This window comes from Lolium perenne, chromosome 2 (genome assembly GCF_019359855.2).
Source record: "Lolium perenne isolate Kyuss_39 chromosome 2, Kyuss_2.0, whole genome shotgun sequence".
NCBI classification, from domain to species: Eukaryota; Viridiplantae; Streptophyta; class Magnoliopsida; order Poales; family Poaceae; genus Lolium; species Lolium perenne.
The window spans coordinates 165100280-165114812 of NC_067245.2; the positions used below are offsets into that span (position 1 = coordinate 165100280).

Sequence of the window (14533 nt, forward strand, 5' to 3'; positions counted from 1 at the left end):
AATTCACCAGATGCAGCGTCAGCAATAAAATTCGTGAAGAGCATCGTTTTTCGGTTTGGAGTACCTCATAGCATCGTCACGGACAATGGCAGTAACTTCACATCCAAGGAATTCAAGGCATACTGCGCGGAAGTAGGCATCAAATTGCACTTCACGTCAGTTGGGCACCCGCAAACCAATGGTCAAGTCGAGAAAGCCAATGGTATCATCTGCAACGGTATCAAGAAGCGCCTGCTAGGACCACTTGAAAAAGCTCGACATACTTGGCCAGAAGAGTTGCCAAGTGTTTTATGGAGTATTCGAACAACACCAAATACAGCGACACAGGAAACTCCGTTTTTTCTGGTCCATGGAGCTGAGGCAGTTTTACCGATCGAAATAGAGCATTACTCCCCAAGAGTCACAAAATATGATGAAGAAACTTCCAGAAAAGCATTAGAGGACGATGTAGATATACTCGAGGAAGCTCGAGACGAAGTACTATCATGGGTCACCAAGTACCAGCAAGACTTGAAAAACTACCACAGTCGACGACAGCAGCCAAGGTCTTTTCAGGTCGGAGATTTAGTCCTACGACTCAATCAACAGAGTACTGAAAAACTCGAGTCGCCATGGCTTGGCCCTTATATCATCACAGAAGTAATCGAAGGAGGAGCATACAGGATCAAGGACAAGAAGACAGGGGTTCCAGAGAAAAATCCCTGGAACGTGGCGCAGCTCAGCCGGTTCTACGCTTAGAGTCGAAATATAGTCCTCCTTTGTAAAAATACAATGTACTGAAACGCCCGCGAGTTTTCAGACGTACTCTTTTCCTTTTCAGGGCACCGAGTGGGGCTGGAAAGGTTTTTAATAAGGCGGGCTCGCGGTGCTGCAATATAGTAAAAGATATTGGTGATATACATCTTTTTCGTCGACAAGCTCTGGGGCTCATAACCCACGACAACAAAATATATATACTCTCGCAAAATAGTAAATCCATCGAGACGAAAAAATAGTATAAGTTCCGACCAAAGGCTCGGGGGCTTCACAATATAGATTACACTTTACAATATAGACAACTTCATCATTACAAAGAATTCGACAAAAATGTAGACATGATTTTTCGCAATATAGTACAACTCAGTCAATGCCTAATATACTATCTATGGATAGACCTTTCTTATTTGCAGCAGTCGTCGTATGTTCAACATAGCTCCCTTTGACAAAGAATTCAGAGTCCATCCGAAGAAGTTCGTCCATCATTTCTTCGGCGACAGGAGTTACAATATCATTGATTTAATCAATGTTACTTTTTCGCCTCAACTGTTTGGCCAGGTACTTGGAGACAATCGTCGTCAGGTCTAATTTTCGATAGCAGATCTGTATCATATTCATGGCGAATCTTGCCCCAGCAGACAACTGAGCTCGCACAAAGTTATGGATACGAGGAGCATCTCGAAAATTTTCCATCAGACCAAGAAGAGTGTCGGGTGCTTCGTTCCGAGGAAACATGGTCTTGTAAACCAGGGACAAGGTTCTTGTGCAGAAATCAAGGAATTCACGAACCTGACAGACACGGTCTTGAAACCTGACAATCTATCGGGTACGTTTTGGAGTGGCCCAGAACAAAGAACCATGATCAAGGGAGAGGTGGACCAGGAGATTTGTCCTTGTATCTACCCTTTCGTCTTCAGCAGCAGCGTCAAGAAAAGAACCTATTTGGTGACAGTACAAGAACTTCAAAAAAAAGGAAACAGCAGGAAAAAGAAGAAGCTTCGGTTTGCAAAAGCATACCTGTTATATCTACACTGGCTTCATTCATCAACTCGAGCATTAAATTCTCTCGAGTGGTCGCTTTCTCAGCTTCAGACACGGCGTCGTCCTTGGCAGCTATGGCTTCTTGAGCTTGTTGCAGTGCAACCTTCTCTTTTGTGGTTGCCTTTCAAGATTTCTCCATCATCACAAGTGTTTGTTTCTTTGCATACTGAAGCTTCTGATGAAGTTCTTCCAAGTCTTGTGCTAACTCTTTACTCGAGGAATCTCCACCAAATTCTTCGTCGATAGGCGTTTTCTTTGAGCAAGAGGAAGTGGGAAAAACATCGAAGGACCAGGAGTCGGAGTATAGTTATCGAACGTCAACTGAAAGAAAAAGTTCGACATCAATCATCAAGCAAAATAGAATTCCATTGATTTTCAGCATATTTACAAAGATATTACAGTGGAGATCGCCCTAGCAAACTAGTGGGGTAAGTGTCGCCAAAGCTACTTTGGCAACAGCTTCAAAAGAGAGAAGAAATAAGAAAGAAAGGGTGGTCTACTTGACCTCCGGCTTGGATGTGCTTGGAGCAGGAGTTGGTTTAACACCAAGGAAGGAAAGGATTGGTTTTGAGGGGGGCTTGGCAGCTCTAATTAAAGATTGCCACTTCTTTGTTTCCATCTCCCCTATGTCGCCAACCTTGGTCCAGTCGACGTGTTGCTGGCTATCAGCAATTAGCGCGATGGTGCCCTCAACGCCAATCTTCAGGCCCTCTTGGCGAAGTTTGAGCCCAAGATCTTCCGGCACGTTGAAACTTTTGGCAAGACCAACAAAAGTGTTGGGCTCCTCTTTCTTCGGGAAAAAGTAGGGGAAAAGCTTCGACAGACCTGCCTCAGCATCAGCAAGGCCTTCGCGTGCTTCATCCCCATGGATTTCAAGAAGAATCCGCGCGTCGAGAAGCTCGTCGCCTTCAGGACCGTCCACTTCGTATTCTTGATGGGTTCTCCCTGAAAACAAACAAAGGGAAGCTCGTCAATAAGAATGCTCGGGAAAACGCGAAGTAACTCGAAGAAATGCACAAGGATGCAAGCACTTACTAACAAAACATCGACTCTGCTATTGCAAGCGACTGAGGATACTTTCTTCACGAGCAGCTTGTTCAGTTATTTTATCGCTCAAAGCAGTTTCTGCGTCGTGAAGCCTCTTCCGAAGACCTTCAACACCAGCAGCATCTGCCTTGGCCTTTTCAGCGGCTGCTTTCGCCTTCTGAGCATCTGCTTCAGCCTTCTTACGAGCCTTTTCACTTTGCTCCAATTTTTGAGCAAGTGCATCAACATGTTTGTTGGCTTCCGCAAGATTCTCTGCCAAAATAGTCAAAACCAGTCAAATTCACGACAAGAAAGGAGTAAGCAGTCATGGGCAGGAGAAGTAGCAGAATATTACCTTCAGCTTCGTTAGCATGATCACGGTACCCGATGAATTGGGCACTGAAGCGGATGAATTCCTTAATCAAAGGCTGACGAAGAAAGATAGAAAAAAGAAAGCGTCAACATAGAAAAAGCTCGACAGCACAAAGCCAAAAGAAGTAAACAACAAAAAAAATCGATAACATTGGGAAGTACTTAGCACAAAAGAAAAGAGAAGGGACTTACATCATCTAGAAGAGGAGTCGTGGAGCCACCCAATTGTAAGGTAGGCTCCGTGACTGGTTCAACCGTCGCCCTTTTTGGCGAAGGGACAAGGGGGCTTGCAGGAAGAGTTGGCTGATCGGTGTTTTGTTGAGGAGGCGACGATTCTTCTCCTTCAACTTGCACTTCAGACACACAACTAAAGTACGCGACGTACTCGTTCGAGCAGTCGCGTCAATAGCTTGCGCCTCTTCCTCGTCACCACTGCAGTAAAAATGACGACAATATAAGAAGCAAGATAGACAAAATATGTCAAGAGCAAAACAGTAAGAAGCAAGGGGTAACTTACGAGCTGACGAGGGCATCATCATATGGGTTGAAAGCTGCCTTCTTGTCTGAAGGACCAGCTTCTTCGGCTTTGGAGGTGCCGGAATCTTCAACCTCATTCCTCTTCCTCTTGTTCCGTGGAGAAACAGCAGGAGGAAGGGAGTGTGTCGAGGCAGTGGCCTCAGACTCAGCGTCTTTTTCAGAAGAAGCCGCGGATTTGTGAGAACCCGCGACTTCACTTTCAGGGCGCGAGGTACCTTGGTTGTCATCATCGACAACGGTACGGTCTTCAACTTCTCCACCCTCAGGAAGAGGAAGAAGAGAAGCGAGAACAGGGTGGTTCTGAGAAAAAGTGTCGATAAAAGAGAAGTTATGCAAAAGAAGCTAGCAAGACAGTAGTCGATAAAATATTAAAACTCGAGGAGACAATATAGCAACTAAAGAGAAAAAATTACCTCGGGAAGGGGATTGGCGCCACTGTATGGCGTAATACGGCAAGAGGATGGAATAGGATCCTACTTGTTGAGCGATGAGATTTTGCGGATAAGCTTTTCAAAATCCTTCAAAGGAAGATCTTTTGAGAGCCTGTCGACATCTTCTTCACCAGCGTACTTCCAGAGGGGATTTTTGCGAGCCTGGAGAGGCTGCACTCTAATCCTAAGGAAATAAGCAGTAATCTCAACACCCGAAAGTTCCTTGCCGCGGGTGTTCTGTAGCTCATGGATGCGAGTCATCAGCGCTTCTGTCGCCAATTTCTCAGCCTCGGTAGCTTCAGCATCCCAAGAACGGTGGCGAAGGATTTTTGCTTCTCCGTCAAAAGGGGCGATGTTGTCCTCCACTAGATTGGAGCTTTCTTCATGGATATACAGCCACTTCTTTCGCCAACCTTGGACAGAATCGGGGAATTTGACGTCGAAATATTTGACGTCAGAACGAACACAGATAACAACGCCGCCAATGTTGTAGGCGACGTTGTGGGAGCCATTACGGCGGAGGCAAAAGATACGTTTCTACAGAGCCCAATTAGGTTGGACCCCGAGGAAACACTCACACAATGTCATAAAGATCGACACGTGGAGGATGGAATTGGGGGTCAACTGATGCAGTTGAAGCCCATAAACAAACAGAAGACCCCTAAGAAACTCATGGATTGGGGGAGAAAGACCTCGGATGAGGTGGTCAACAAAACTGACCCGATACTCGATTGGAGGCTTTGGATAGCTCTCCTCCTTGGGTAAGCGGAGCGAGCTCTCCTTCTTGCTGAACCCCATCTTCTTCAGCAGGTTGATGTCTTGGGCGGAGATCTTGGATCTCTCCCACTCGGCGCTTCCCAGATCCGCCGTTGCCATCCTAGACTCCGGAGTGTTGTGCCTCGTCAAACGGATGTGAGGCGGCATCAATGAGCTTGGCAGCGAAGGATGTGAATGTGGTTGAGCGTTTGAAGCAATGGAAGCAATGGAGGATTTTGCAGAGGAGAAGCAGAGGTGCAGCGCGAGCGAAAAGACTAGAGGAGGAAGACGATGCCCTTATATAGAGGTGCGGTGAATCGACGCGCCGTTGGATTGAGAGATTGCGGAACAGATGGTGTACACGTGGACAAGGGGTAAAAAGTAATTTCATACAGACGAGAAAGCACAGGAGCTACAGTACGTGCGCCAGAAAAAGCGGAGGACATGTGTCCCCCACTTGCGCGACGTGTCAATACGATGCATAATTTGGGCCCGCAAGGCAGTGAGAAAGAACTTCTCGCGTTTTCCAGGAACAGCGGTCGTGGCTATCGTCATCAGTGATGTCACCTTAGCAAGAGAAAATATCGACTCAGCAGTTGCATAAAAAATTGCGACAGCAGAAGATTACGGAGCCTTTGGTCAAATACAAGTTTTTGATCAAATGCTCGGGGGCTACTTTGGAAAAATGGAAAATTCGAGAAAGACAAAATAGAAATGGCAAGAGCCTATGATCAAATACAAGTATTCGCTCATAGCCTCGGGGGCTACTCCCATCGGGAGCGCTGTTCGCGCACCCGAAAGATGTGAAAATTATGAGAAAAGCGAAAAATATAGCGACATAAGGCGTGGAGCCTACACCCAAGTTCAAGTCCTTGGCTGTAGCCTCGGGGGCTACTCCCATAGGGAACGCTGTTCGCGTGCCCGATGAAATTATAAAAAAGAAAGAAAGAAGAACAAGAGAGTATATTTCGAGTTATATAAATAACTCTACATATACTCCCATCGGGAGAGCAATATAAGTCATCCGTTGACTCAATAAAATGTGCTATTCCAACAGCCGAATAAGCACTCGACAATATATTCTCAGAACACCAAAGTTGCGAACAAATTCTGAATGCCGCAAAAATTTGCGAAGGTAAGACCCCAGATCCGTTCTGTGTGGCGTGGCGCCGTCTCTGACATCGGTTTGCTACTTTTTTCTGTATCAACAGATACGAAGAAAAATCCTAACGGACGCGTTAGGTACCCGATAAATATGACTGGGACTCGACAGAATGGTAAGACCTTAAGCCGCACCTGTCGAAGTTTACACCAGTATCCCGAGATCATGTCCAGGGACGTGATCTTGAAGTAGGTTTTTGCGGATTGCCACTAGAGCAGTTAACTAGTACCTGATCCGTCAGATGAACTAGCCCTAACTACCATTATCCCTGTACAATATAGAAATTCATATATAAAGATATGTGGTGAAGTTCAGAGTTATCGAGTAAATATAAAAGTGGAGATTTTCCCTGACTCTACGATTGAAGCAAAATCTCGGGGGCTACTGACATAGGCGTCCCCAATGGGTCTGCCAAAGATGGTACCCGGGGTTTACTGAAGGCCCACGACCCGAAGGATAAGAAGAATTCGGAAGCCCAACTTGATAGTTAAGGAAAGCTAGAGTTGTATTAGGAGAGAACAATTGTAATATTACGGGAGGAGTTAGAAACCTTCCCGGACTCTGTAACTTGTACATCACGAATCCCTCGGCTCCACCTCCTATATAAGGGGGAGTCGAGGGACAAAGAAAGCATCGATTCATTGTCTCACAAACCCTAGTTTTCATATCGTCGAGTACTTTTCGGCTGAAACCTTCGAGATCTACTTGCCCTCTATTTCTAACTAAAACCCTAGTCTACAACCCGTAGGCATTGACAGGTTAATCCTTTGTCACCCGGCGAGCGCACCACACCCAACCGGGGAGGATCCTTCCAACGCCGATCCACCACGCCAGGGGACGAGGAGGCTCTGCCGCTGCTGGCAACAACCAGGCAGAGCCTTGTCGCGCCCCATGGCAACGGCGGGAGGAGGAAGGAGGGGTGGAGGGTGGCGGCGGCTATCTAGGGTTTCCCCCCATCACCACGCGGGTCGAGAGGAGGAAATCGTTTTTATTTTTCTCTCTCTCCTTCTACCTTACTTGAACAAACAAACTATCAGATTTGCGCGCTTTCCTATGCCCGCTATACATAGAATCAACAAAAGGTCCGTGTTAAAATTCCTTCATCCGTCTCTAAACAATAGCATTGCATGGTGTGAACATAGTCAGAGTTTGGTTAGACTCTAAGAAATATTTTGAACTATGTAAAAGAAAGAAATACCTATTAAATTTACAGGATGAGAATCTCACTATTACACATTATCGTGGTATCGTCACGGCATAAGCCATGGGATGGCTCAAGTCGAGTGGTTTCGGCCTTGGCCTACGGCGGTCTCCGGATGCGGGTATGAGCACGAGCGACACAGCGACGTACCCAGGTTCGGGCCCTCGTATGGAGATAACACCCCTCTCTAGAGTGTATATGATGTATGAGACAGTACAATGGTGCTCCTTGAGCTGTATCCGGTTTGAGAGAGGGTTCGAGGTAGACGATGACCTCTCTCCCGAGCGGTGCTAAGTGTGAATGAGTAAGATTGGATCGATCGTCCCCGTGCAATGGGGTGCTAGTCCGGCTTATATAGAAGTCCCTATAGCCTATGGTGTCGGCTCCGCCGGCTCCGGCTTGCTCGCGCCTTCCCGAGGTGCCCGTGCTGCCCGGCTGTCGGCCCTGTCTTGTCCTTGACAGGACGTGCCAAGCGACATGCGGTAGGTGGATCTACCTTGCGGCCATAGCCTGCGGCCGCTACCTTGCGCCGAAGCCGGGCCATGATGGCTGTCCTGACGCGGATCAACACTGACGTAGAGATAACAAATGCCCCTCGTCGTTTTTTTCTCAATCAACACTGAAGTTTAGCTGCTTATCACCCAATTGACTGAGCTGGGTGTAGATCGATTAAACATTTCTGTACTGTTAGCTGTTATTATGCAACATGCTCTCATGTCTTTGGACGTGTTGTGCCACTTCAATACAGGAAGAAACTACAGCCAGTTGAGGAAGATGCGTTCTTCACGGGTCAAATATATTTCCTATAGAACCTAAAAATTAGTTCTGAGGAGAAATGAACATGCATGACATTGACATGAAAATTTTCAATTGGTTCTATTATCTTGTCATGAAGTGTATGCACTGAACTTTTTTTATACTTTGTTTCAGTTCTTAGTAATGCACTATAGATAGGTTGCTTTGTTTTCTATCGGGGGAATAGTTTGAACAAACAAGAATTACAAAGTATGGCATGCAAAGATAGTCCATGTAAATGGAATAGAAACACAATTGAGCTATTCAGCGACCAATTGCTTTTAGCTACTGTGACTGACAAACAATGTTATATAGAGGCACACAATGGTATAAGAAATCACAAGTTTCTAGATTATGCATGTGATCTCAAATATCAAGTTCAGATAAAAATTTACATTTTTTTGGAACACTTAATAATACTCTAGTTGCCAATAGAAATGATTTTTTTTCCTGAGGAGGAAATCTCAGATCCTTGGGCCAGTACGAACGCGAGATGAAAATAGCGTGCTAAATCTATGAAGTTTCATTGCTATATATATATATATATATACATATCATGCTATTTTATAAATAGAGCCATACCAAGTAAAATTACTAAAATTTAACATGGACTCTTCAAATATGACATAGCGCTATTAGCACCAAAATAACTCATTATTTTATACATGCTAAAAATCAAGTGGATCCAAGAAAAAAAGGGATTTCTTTATTTTTCATTTTTCAAAACAGGGAGCGTACGAACGCGAGATGAAAATTGTGGTAGTTCGCGAAAGAAAGATACTCCTAAAATAACGATGGCGTCATTTTTGACGTATTGCCAGAAATGGACAAAGATAGACGAGTCGAAATACAGGCTCATTGATGCGAGACAGCGACACGTTTTAATCCCATCTTGTCGTGCACATAAAACCAACGGCCAAATTGCATGTCTGCTTGTGCAATCTCAGTGCTGCGACGTGCCGGCACACTTGTCACTTGAAATCCACGTACGCCAAGCTGCCTCCAAACCTCCGTCCCGCCTCTCGTTCCATCCCGCGCCCCTACTGGCACCATCGCGACGGCCGGCGGCGGCCACATACGCTCAGACGGATCTCATGGCAGCCACCTGTTCGACGTCCACGTCTTCCGCGTGGCGCCGCTCGGTGAGGCGCCGCACGCCGGTGAGCCAGCGAAAGGAGGACGAGCGGGAGCTGGGGCGGAGGGTGGAGAAGCTGGAGGAGGCTGTGGAGGGACTTCGCGGGGAGAAAGACGCGGCGGAGGCGGAGGAGACGGCGCTACACGCGGAGTTGGACGCGGAGCGGGGCGCGGCGGAGACGGTGGCGAGCGAGACCATGCTGATGATCGAGCGGCTGCAGCGGGAGAAGGCGGCCGCGCTCCTGGAGGCGCGCCAGTTCCGCCGCCTCGCGAAGGGACGCGACGAGCGTGGCCGCCAGCTCCAGGACGAGCTCGCGTCGCTCTCGGCCATCGCAGGAGGCTACCTCTCCCTCCTCCGCGCCCACGCCATCGAACCCGACGACGAGGACGGGCGCCTGCAGCAGGAGGATGCTGGCATGGATGTAATAAAGGGCGTGTTTGTCCAGAAGTCGCCGCCGCCTCCTCCTGCGGCGAAGGAGTTGGAGTACACGGCAGACTTGGGGTGCGCGACCACGACGAAGGCCATGATGGCGGTGGGGGAAGAGCAGCGCGTCGTCGTCGTCCATGGCGCGGTGGACCTGTACGCGAGGGTGGAGGCTCTGGAGGCGGACAGGGCGGCGACGCTTAGGGAGATGGCGTCGATGCGGGCTGAGCCAGCGCGTGTGGTGCTAGGGAGGGAGATGGCGCGGAGGCTGTGCCGGGACGCGGTGGCCGCCGAGAGGTCGGGATGCGTCGCGACGGTGCATAAGCCACGCTTCTCCGCGCCCGCCATTTGCAAGGTACAGTTTGCTGCAAATATTTTACTTGTACTCGCAGAACATTCCATGCAAAAACGACTGCCAGTGGTAAAATTGTGGAGTGTGTCTTTGTACTAACTACAGATTCTAAGTAAGTCCATTTGAAAATCTACAGTGGCTCTTCTCCATCATCCTAAGGAGAAAAAGATGTTCGACGGTCAGGTACGCACACAGGACACTCGTCCGTCTTTCTCTTTCGGTTACAGTTTTTCTGAAGATCGATTCCGAACTTAAGCAAAGGGTGTTTCCTGAATCTCAGGTTGACGTTCGGCTTGTCGACCGCACTCATCGGCTTGCTTGTGCTTCTGGAGAGATCCGCCTCGGCGCTGCATCGTCGCCGCCTGCGTCCACCGCGGCTGCCACATATGTGATGGCCTGATTCATAGCACCTCCAAGCTCTCGGTCCTGCAAGTGCAAACAAACACTTGGAGGCTACTACGGGAGCCTGGATTGGTAGCTGGAGGCTGGAAGTGAAAACAAATTAATCTACTCTTGATTTGGTCCATTTTCGCATCAGTTGTCTTAACCCCGTCAGCTAGGGACGTAAACGATCGGATCAGATCGGATATTTCTATTACCATATCCTTTACCATATCTTTGTGATGGGTTTGGATCGAAGCGGATAATGGTCTGATACGGCATCGGTGCGGATTATATCGGATTACGAATATGGAGCGAATTCGAACCGGACTCGGATCAAAAGCGAATTATTAAGAAAATATACACATAAAAAATAGAAGTATGCTTTTTATGTAAAATATGTTTGTAATTATAGGATATAGCTAAATGTACACATGTGTTCGTACAACAAAGAAAATTGCGTGCTAATAGCAAACATATTTTGGACGATGAACTAACTATATTGTAAATATTTAGGGTTGGGCTAATTTTCTCGGATTATCCTCATTGAGGACATCAGGTAATCCTCAAAATGGCGGATAATCCATATCCGTCGGATACTATCAATACCATATCCTCTACCGTATCCGCCGGATATCCGCTTGACCACTATCTGCATCAGCATCCATATAAGGCGGATTTTTTTAAAACGCATACCATATCCTCTAAAACGGATACGGATGCGGATTCAGAGCGAAAATTATCCGTACCATTTACACCCCCAACGATCATTCTTTGAATCGCGTCAAGGCTATCCTGGTTGGCTGCTATAATACTTGCACCACCATGCCCTTCATTGCTCTTGTTCAGGCTATCACTCATCTAATTTTGCAGGCTGCTAGCTCGCCATCTCTTTGTTGAAGTGCAGCTGTAAGGGTAACCAATTGTTCCTTAACTATACAAGTTTCATTTGTCACTAGGACTTGCTCAGAGTGACCCATATCATGTTATAAGGATGATCCATGTGAGGGTCAGAGTGACCCATGTCATGGTTAGAAGGCTGATCCATGTGAGGCTCTACTCACTCTTCGAAGGACAAGGCATACTATCTGACAGGGGATTATAAGACCCACCATCGCTTAACTTGATTTCTTCATTATATGAACCCTTCTGGCTTCGTGTCCTTCGGCGGGGACTTTCTACAGCAGTCTTATGTGCTTTCTTTCTCTTGAAATGATTTTTCATAGTGTCGCTAATGGTAGACATAAAAAGAAATTCATTCATTCTCTAGTACAAGATGAGGGCGTGATCGAAGGAAATGAGCGGCTCAAGTCTTATATTACATCGTATTATAAAGGTTTGTTTAGCGCACCCGAGGAATCTGATATATCCATGGATGAATCCAGGATTGCGGATATTCCCCAAGTGTCTCCAGAGAAAAATGCTTTTCTTGTGGCTCCTTATTCTGAGGAGGAGATAAGAAAGGCAGTTTTTCAAATAGAGCATAATAAGGCGCCAAGATCTGATGGTTTCCTGCAGAATTTTATCAATCTTTCAGGGATATTATAAAGCATGATTTATTAGAGCGCTTCGGGGAGCTCCATGCGGGTCAACTGGATTTGTTCCATGTAAATTTTGGTGAGATTATTCTTTTACCAAAAACTACTGAACGTATTCAACAGTTCAGACTTATATGCCTACGTAATGTGTGTTTTAAGATCTTTACCAAAATCGCTACGATTAGACTTAATTCAGTGGTAGAACATGTTGTCCATCCGTCTCAGACTGCATTCATGCAAGGTAGACATATCCTAGATGTTGTTGTCACTCTGCATAAAACAGTTCATGAGATGCATCGAAAAAAACTGAATGGTGTTATTCTCAAGATCGACTTTGAGAAAGCTTATGATAAAGTTAAATTGTCTTTTCTTCAACAAACACTCAGGATGAAAGGATTTTCAGATGAGTGGCACGCTCTTATAAATAACTTTGTTTTTTTGTGGAAGTGTGGCCATTAAGGTCAATGACAATATTGGTTGATACTTCCGGACGAAAAAGATTTGAGGCAAGGGGATCCCCTTTCGCCAATGTTATTTAACACTGTGGCTGATATGGTTGCTATTATAATTGAGCGTGCGAAGATTGATGTTCAAATTGAAGGGGTAGTACCTCATCTCGTGGATGGTGGATTATCTATCCTTCAGTATGCCGATGGCATAATTCTTTTTATGGAACACGACTTGGAAAAAGCTCGAAATCTTAAGTTAATTCTAACGGCATTCGAGTAATTGTCTGGTCTCAATATTAATTTCCATAAAAGCGAACTGTTCTTTTTCGGTGAGGCCAATGACGATGCCAACCTTTACGCCGACTTGTTCGGATGTGGTCTTGGCTCCTTTCCGATCAACTATCTTGGTATTCCGATTCATTATCGGAGACTGACGTTGGCGGAGTGGAAAATCGTCGAGGAAAGACTTCATAAGCGTTTAAGTAATTGGAAAGGAAAACTGTTGTCCCTTGGGGGGAGATTAGTTCTCATAAATTCAGTACTTACGAATATGGTACTCTATATGATATGTTTCTTCCATCTTCCCAAAGGAATCTTGAATAGATTAGATTATCTACGTTCAAGATTCTTTTGGCAGGGGACAATGAGAAGAAGAAACATCGGTTAACTAAATGGAGTGTCGTATGCCGTCCAAAAGATCAAGGCGGACTTGGTGTTCATGATCTTGAAGTTAAGAACCGGGCTTTGCTAGGAAAATGGCTGGCCAAGTTATTAACCGAGGATGGTATATGGCAACAACTATTAAGGAAAAAGTATGTGGGCTCAAAAACGTTATCTCAGGTATTTGGAAACCCGGAGATTCTCACTTTTGGGCTGGCATTATGGCAACTAAGAAACACTTTTTCCCTTTTGGTTCATTCTCCATAAGCAATGGGACGGAGATTAGGTTCTGGGAAGATAGATGGTTGGCAACACCACTCTTCGGGAACAATATTCAACTTTATACAATATTGTTCGTTATAAGGGAGACACCTTACAGAAGGTTATGGAAACTTCTCCTCCCTCCATGACGTTCAGGCGTGACCTAATTGGCCCCCGGCTCACTAGTTGGAATGAACTGCTACAGAGGTTAGCTTCAATACAATTATCCTAGGGGACTGATGAATTCAGATGGAACCTCACCAAGAACAGTGTGTTCTCGGTCAATTCATTGTATAGGGTGCTTACCATTCCTAGTCAACCGGTTATTAATAATAAATAGATTTGGAAGATGATGATACCACTAAAGACGAAGGTTTTCACATGGTACCTTCATCGCAGGGTGATTTTAACCAAAGATAACCTTGTTAAACGCAACTGACACGGTTGTAAGAAATGTGTTTTCTGTCATCAAGATGAGACAATAAAACACATTTTTTCAACTGTAGGTTTGTTAGATCTATATGGTCAATCATTCAGATGGGTTCTACCTTATACTCGCCTCGTAGCGTTGCAAATATATTGGCAATTGGCTAAATGGGTTAGATACTAGGTATAAAACGCTTATCATAGTAGGCGCGATTGTTATCGTATGGATGTTGTGGCTATGTAGAAATGACAAGGTTTTCAATGACAATAAGTCTTCTCCCATGTAGGTCATTTACCGATATACGGCTTTGCCCGTTCATGGTCGCCACTTCAGCGCTTGGAGGACCGAGACCTATTTATGGAGATGTCTATAGGGTTGGAGAACACGGTGATGACGCGTGAAGCACACGTTCGTTGGGAACCCCAAGTGGAAGGTATGATGCGTACAGCAGCAAATTTCCCTCAGTAAGAAACCAAGGTTATCGAACCAGTAGGAGATGAAGGCCACGTGTAGGTTGTTGGTGGAGGAGTGTAGTGCGGCGCAACACCAGGGATTCCGGCGCCAACGTGGAACCTGCACAACACAATCAAAATACTTTGCCCCAACTTAACAGTGAGGTTGTCAATCTCACTGGCTTGCTGTAAACAAAGGATTAAACGTATGGTGTGGAGAATGATGTTAGTTAGCAAAGAACAGCAGAGAACAATGATTGCAGTAGATTGTATTCAGATGTAAAAGAATGGACCGGGGTCCACAGTTCACTAGTGGATTCTCTCCAATAAGAAATAGCATGTTGGGTGAACAAATTACAGTTGGGAAATTGACAAATA

General features: G+C 45.8%; 1 protein-coding gene across 2 annotated transcripts; it reads left to right on the plus strand.

Moving 5' to 3' along the window:
* The first annotated feature begins 9032 nt into the window (after positions 1–9032).
* LOC127333850 (uncharacterized) lies at positions 9033–10600 on the plus strand. Of its 2 annotated transcripts, none has more exons than XR_007871609.2 (3): positions 9033–9990; positions 10093–10170; positions 10268–10370. XR_007871609.2 is itself a non-coding variant. In XM_051360286.2 (3 exons), exons 1-3 carry the CDS (start codon positions 9172–9174, stop codon positions 10377–10379), a joined length of 978 nt encoding a protein of 325 aa, XP_051216246.1. In that variant the 5' UTR covers positions 9033–9171; the 3' UTR covers positions 10380–10600. The 2 variants fall into 2 exon arrangements, 1 of the variants encoding a protein (XP_051216246.1); XM_051360286.2 differs by having other exon boundaries at positions 10124–10170; positions 10268–10600.
* The last annotated feature ends 3933 nt before the right edge of the window (positions 10601–14533 follow it).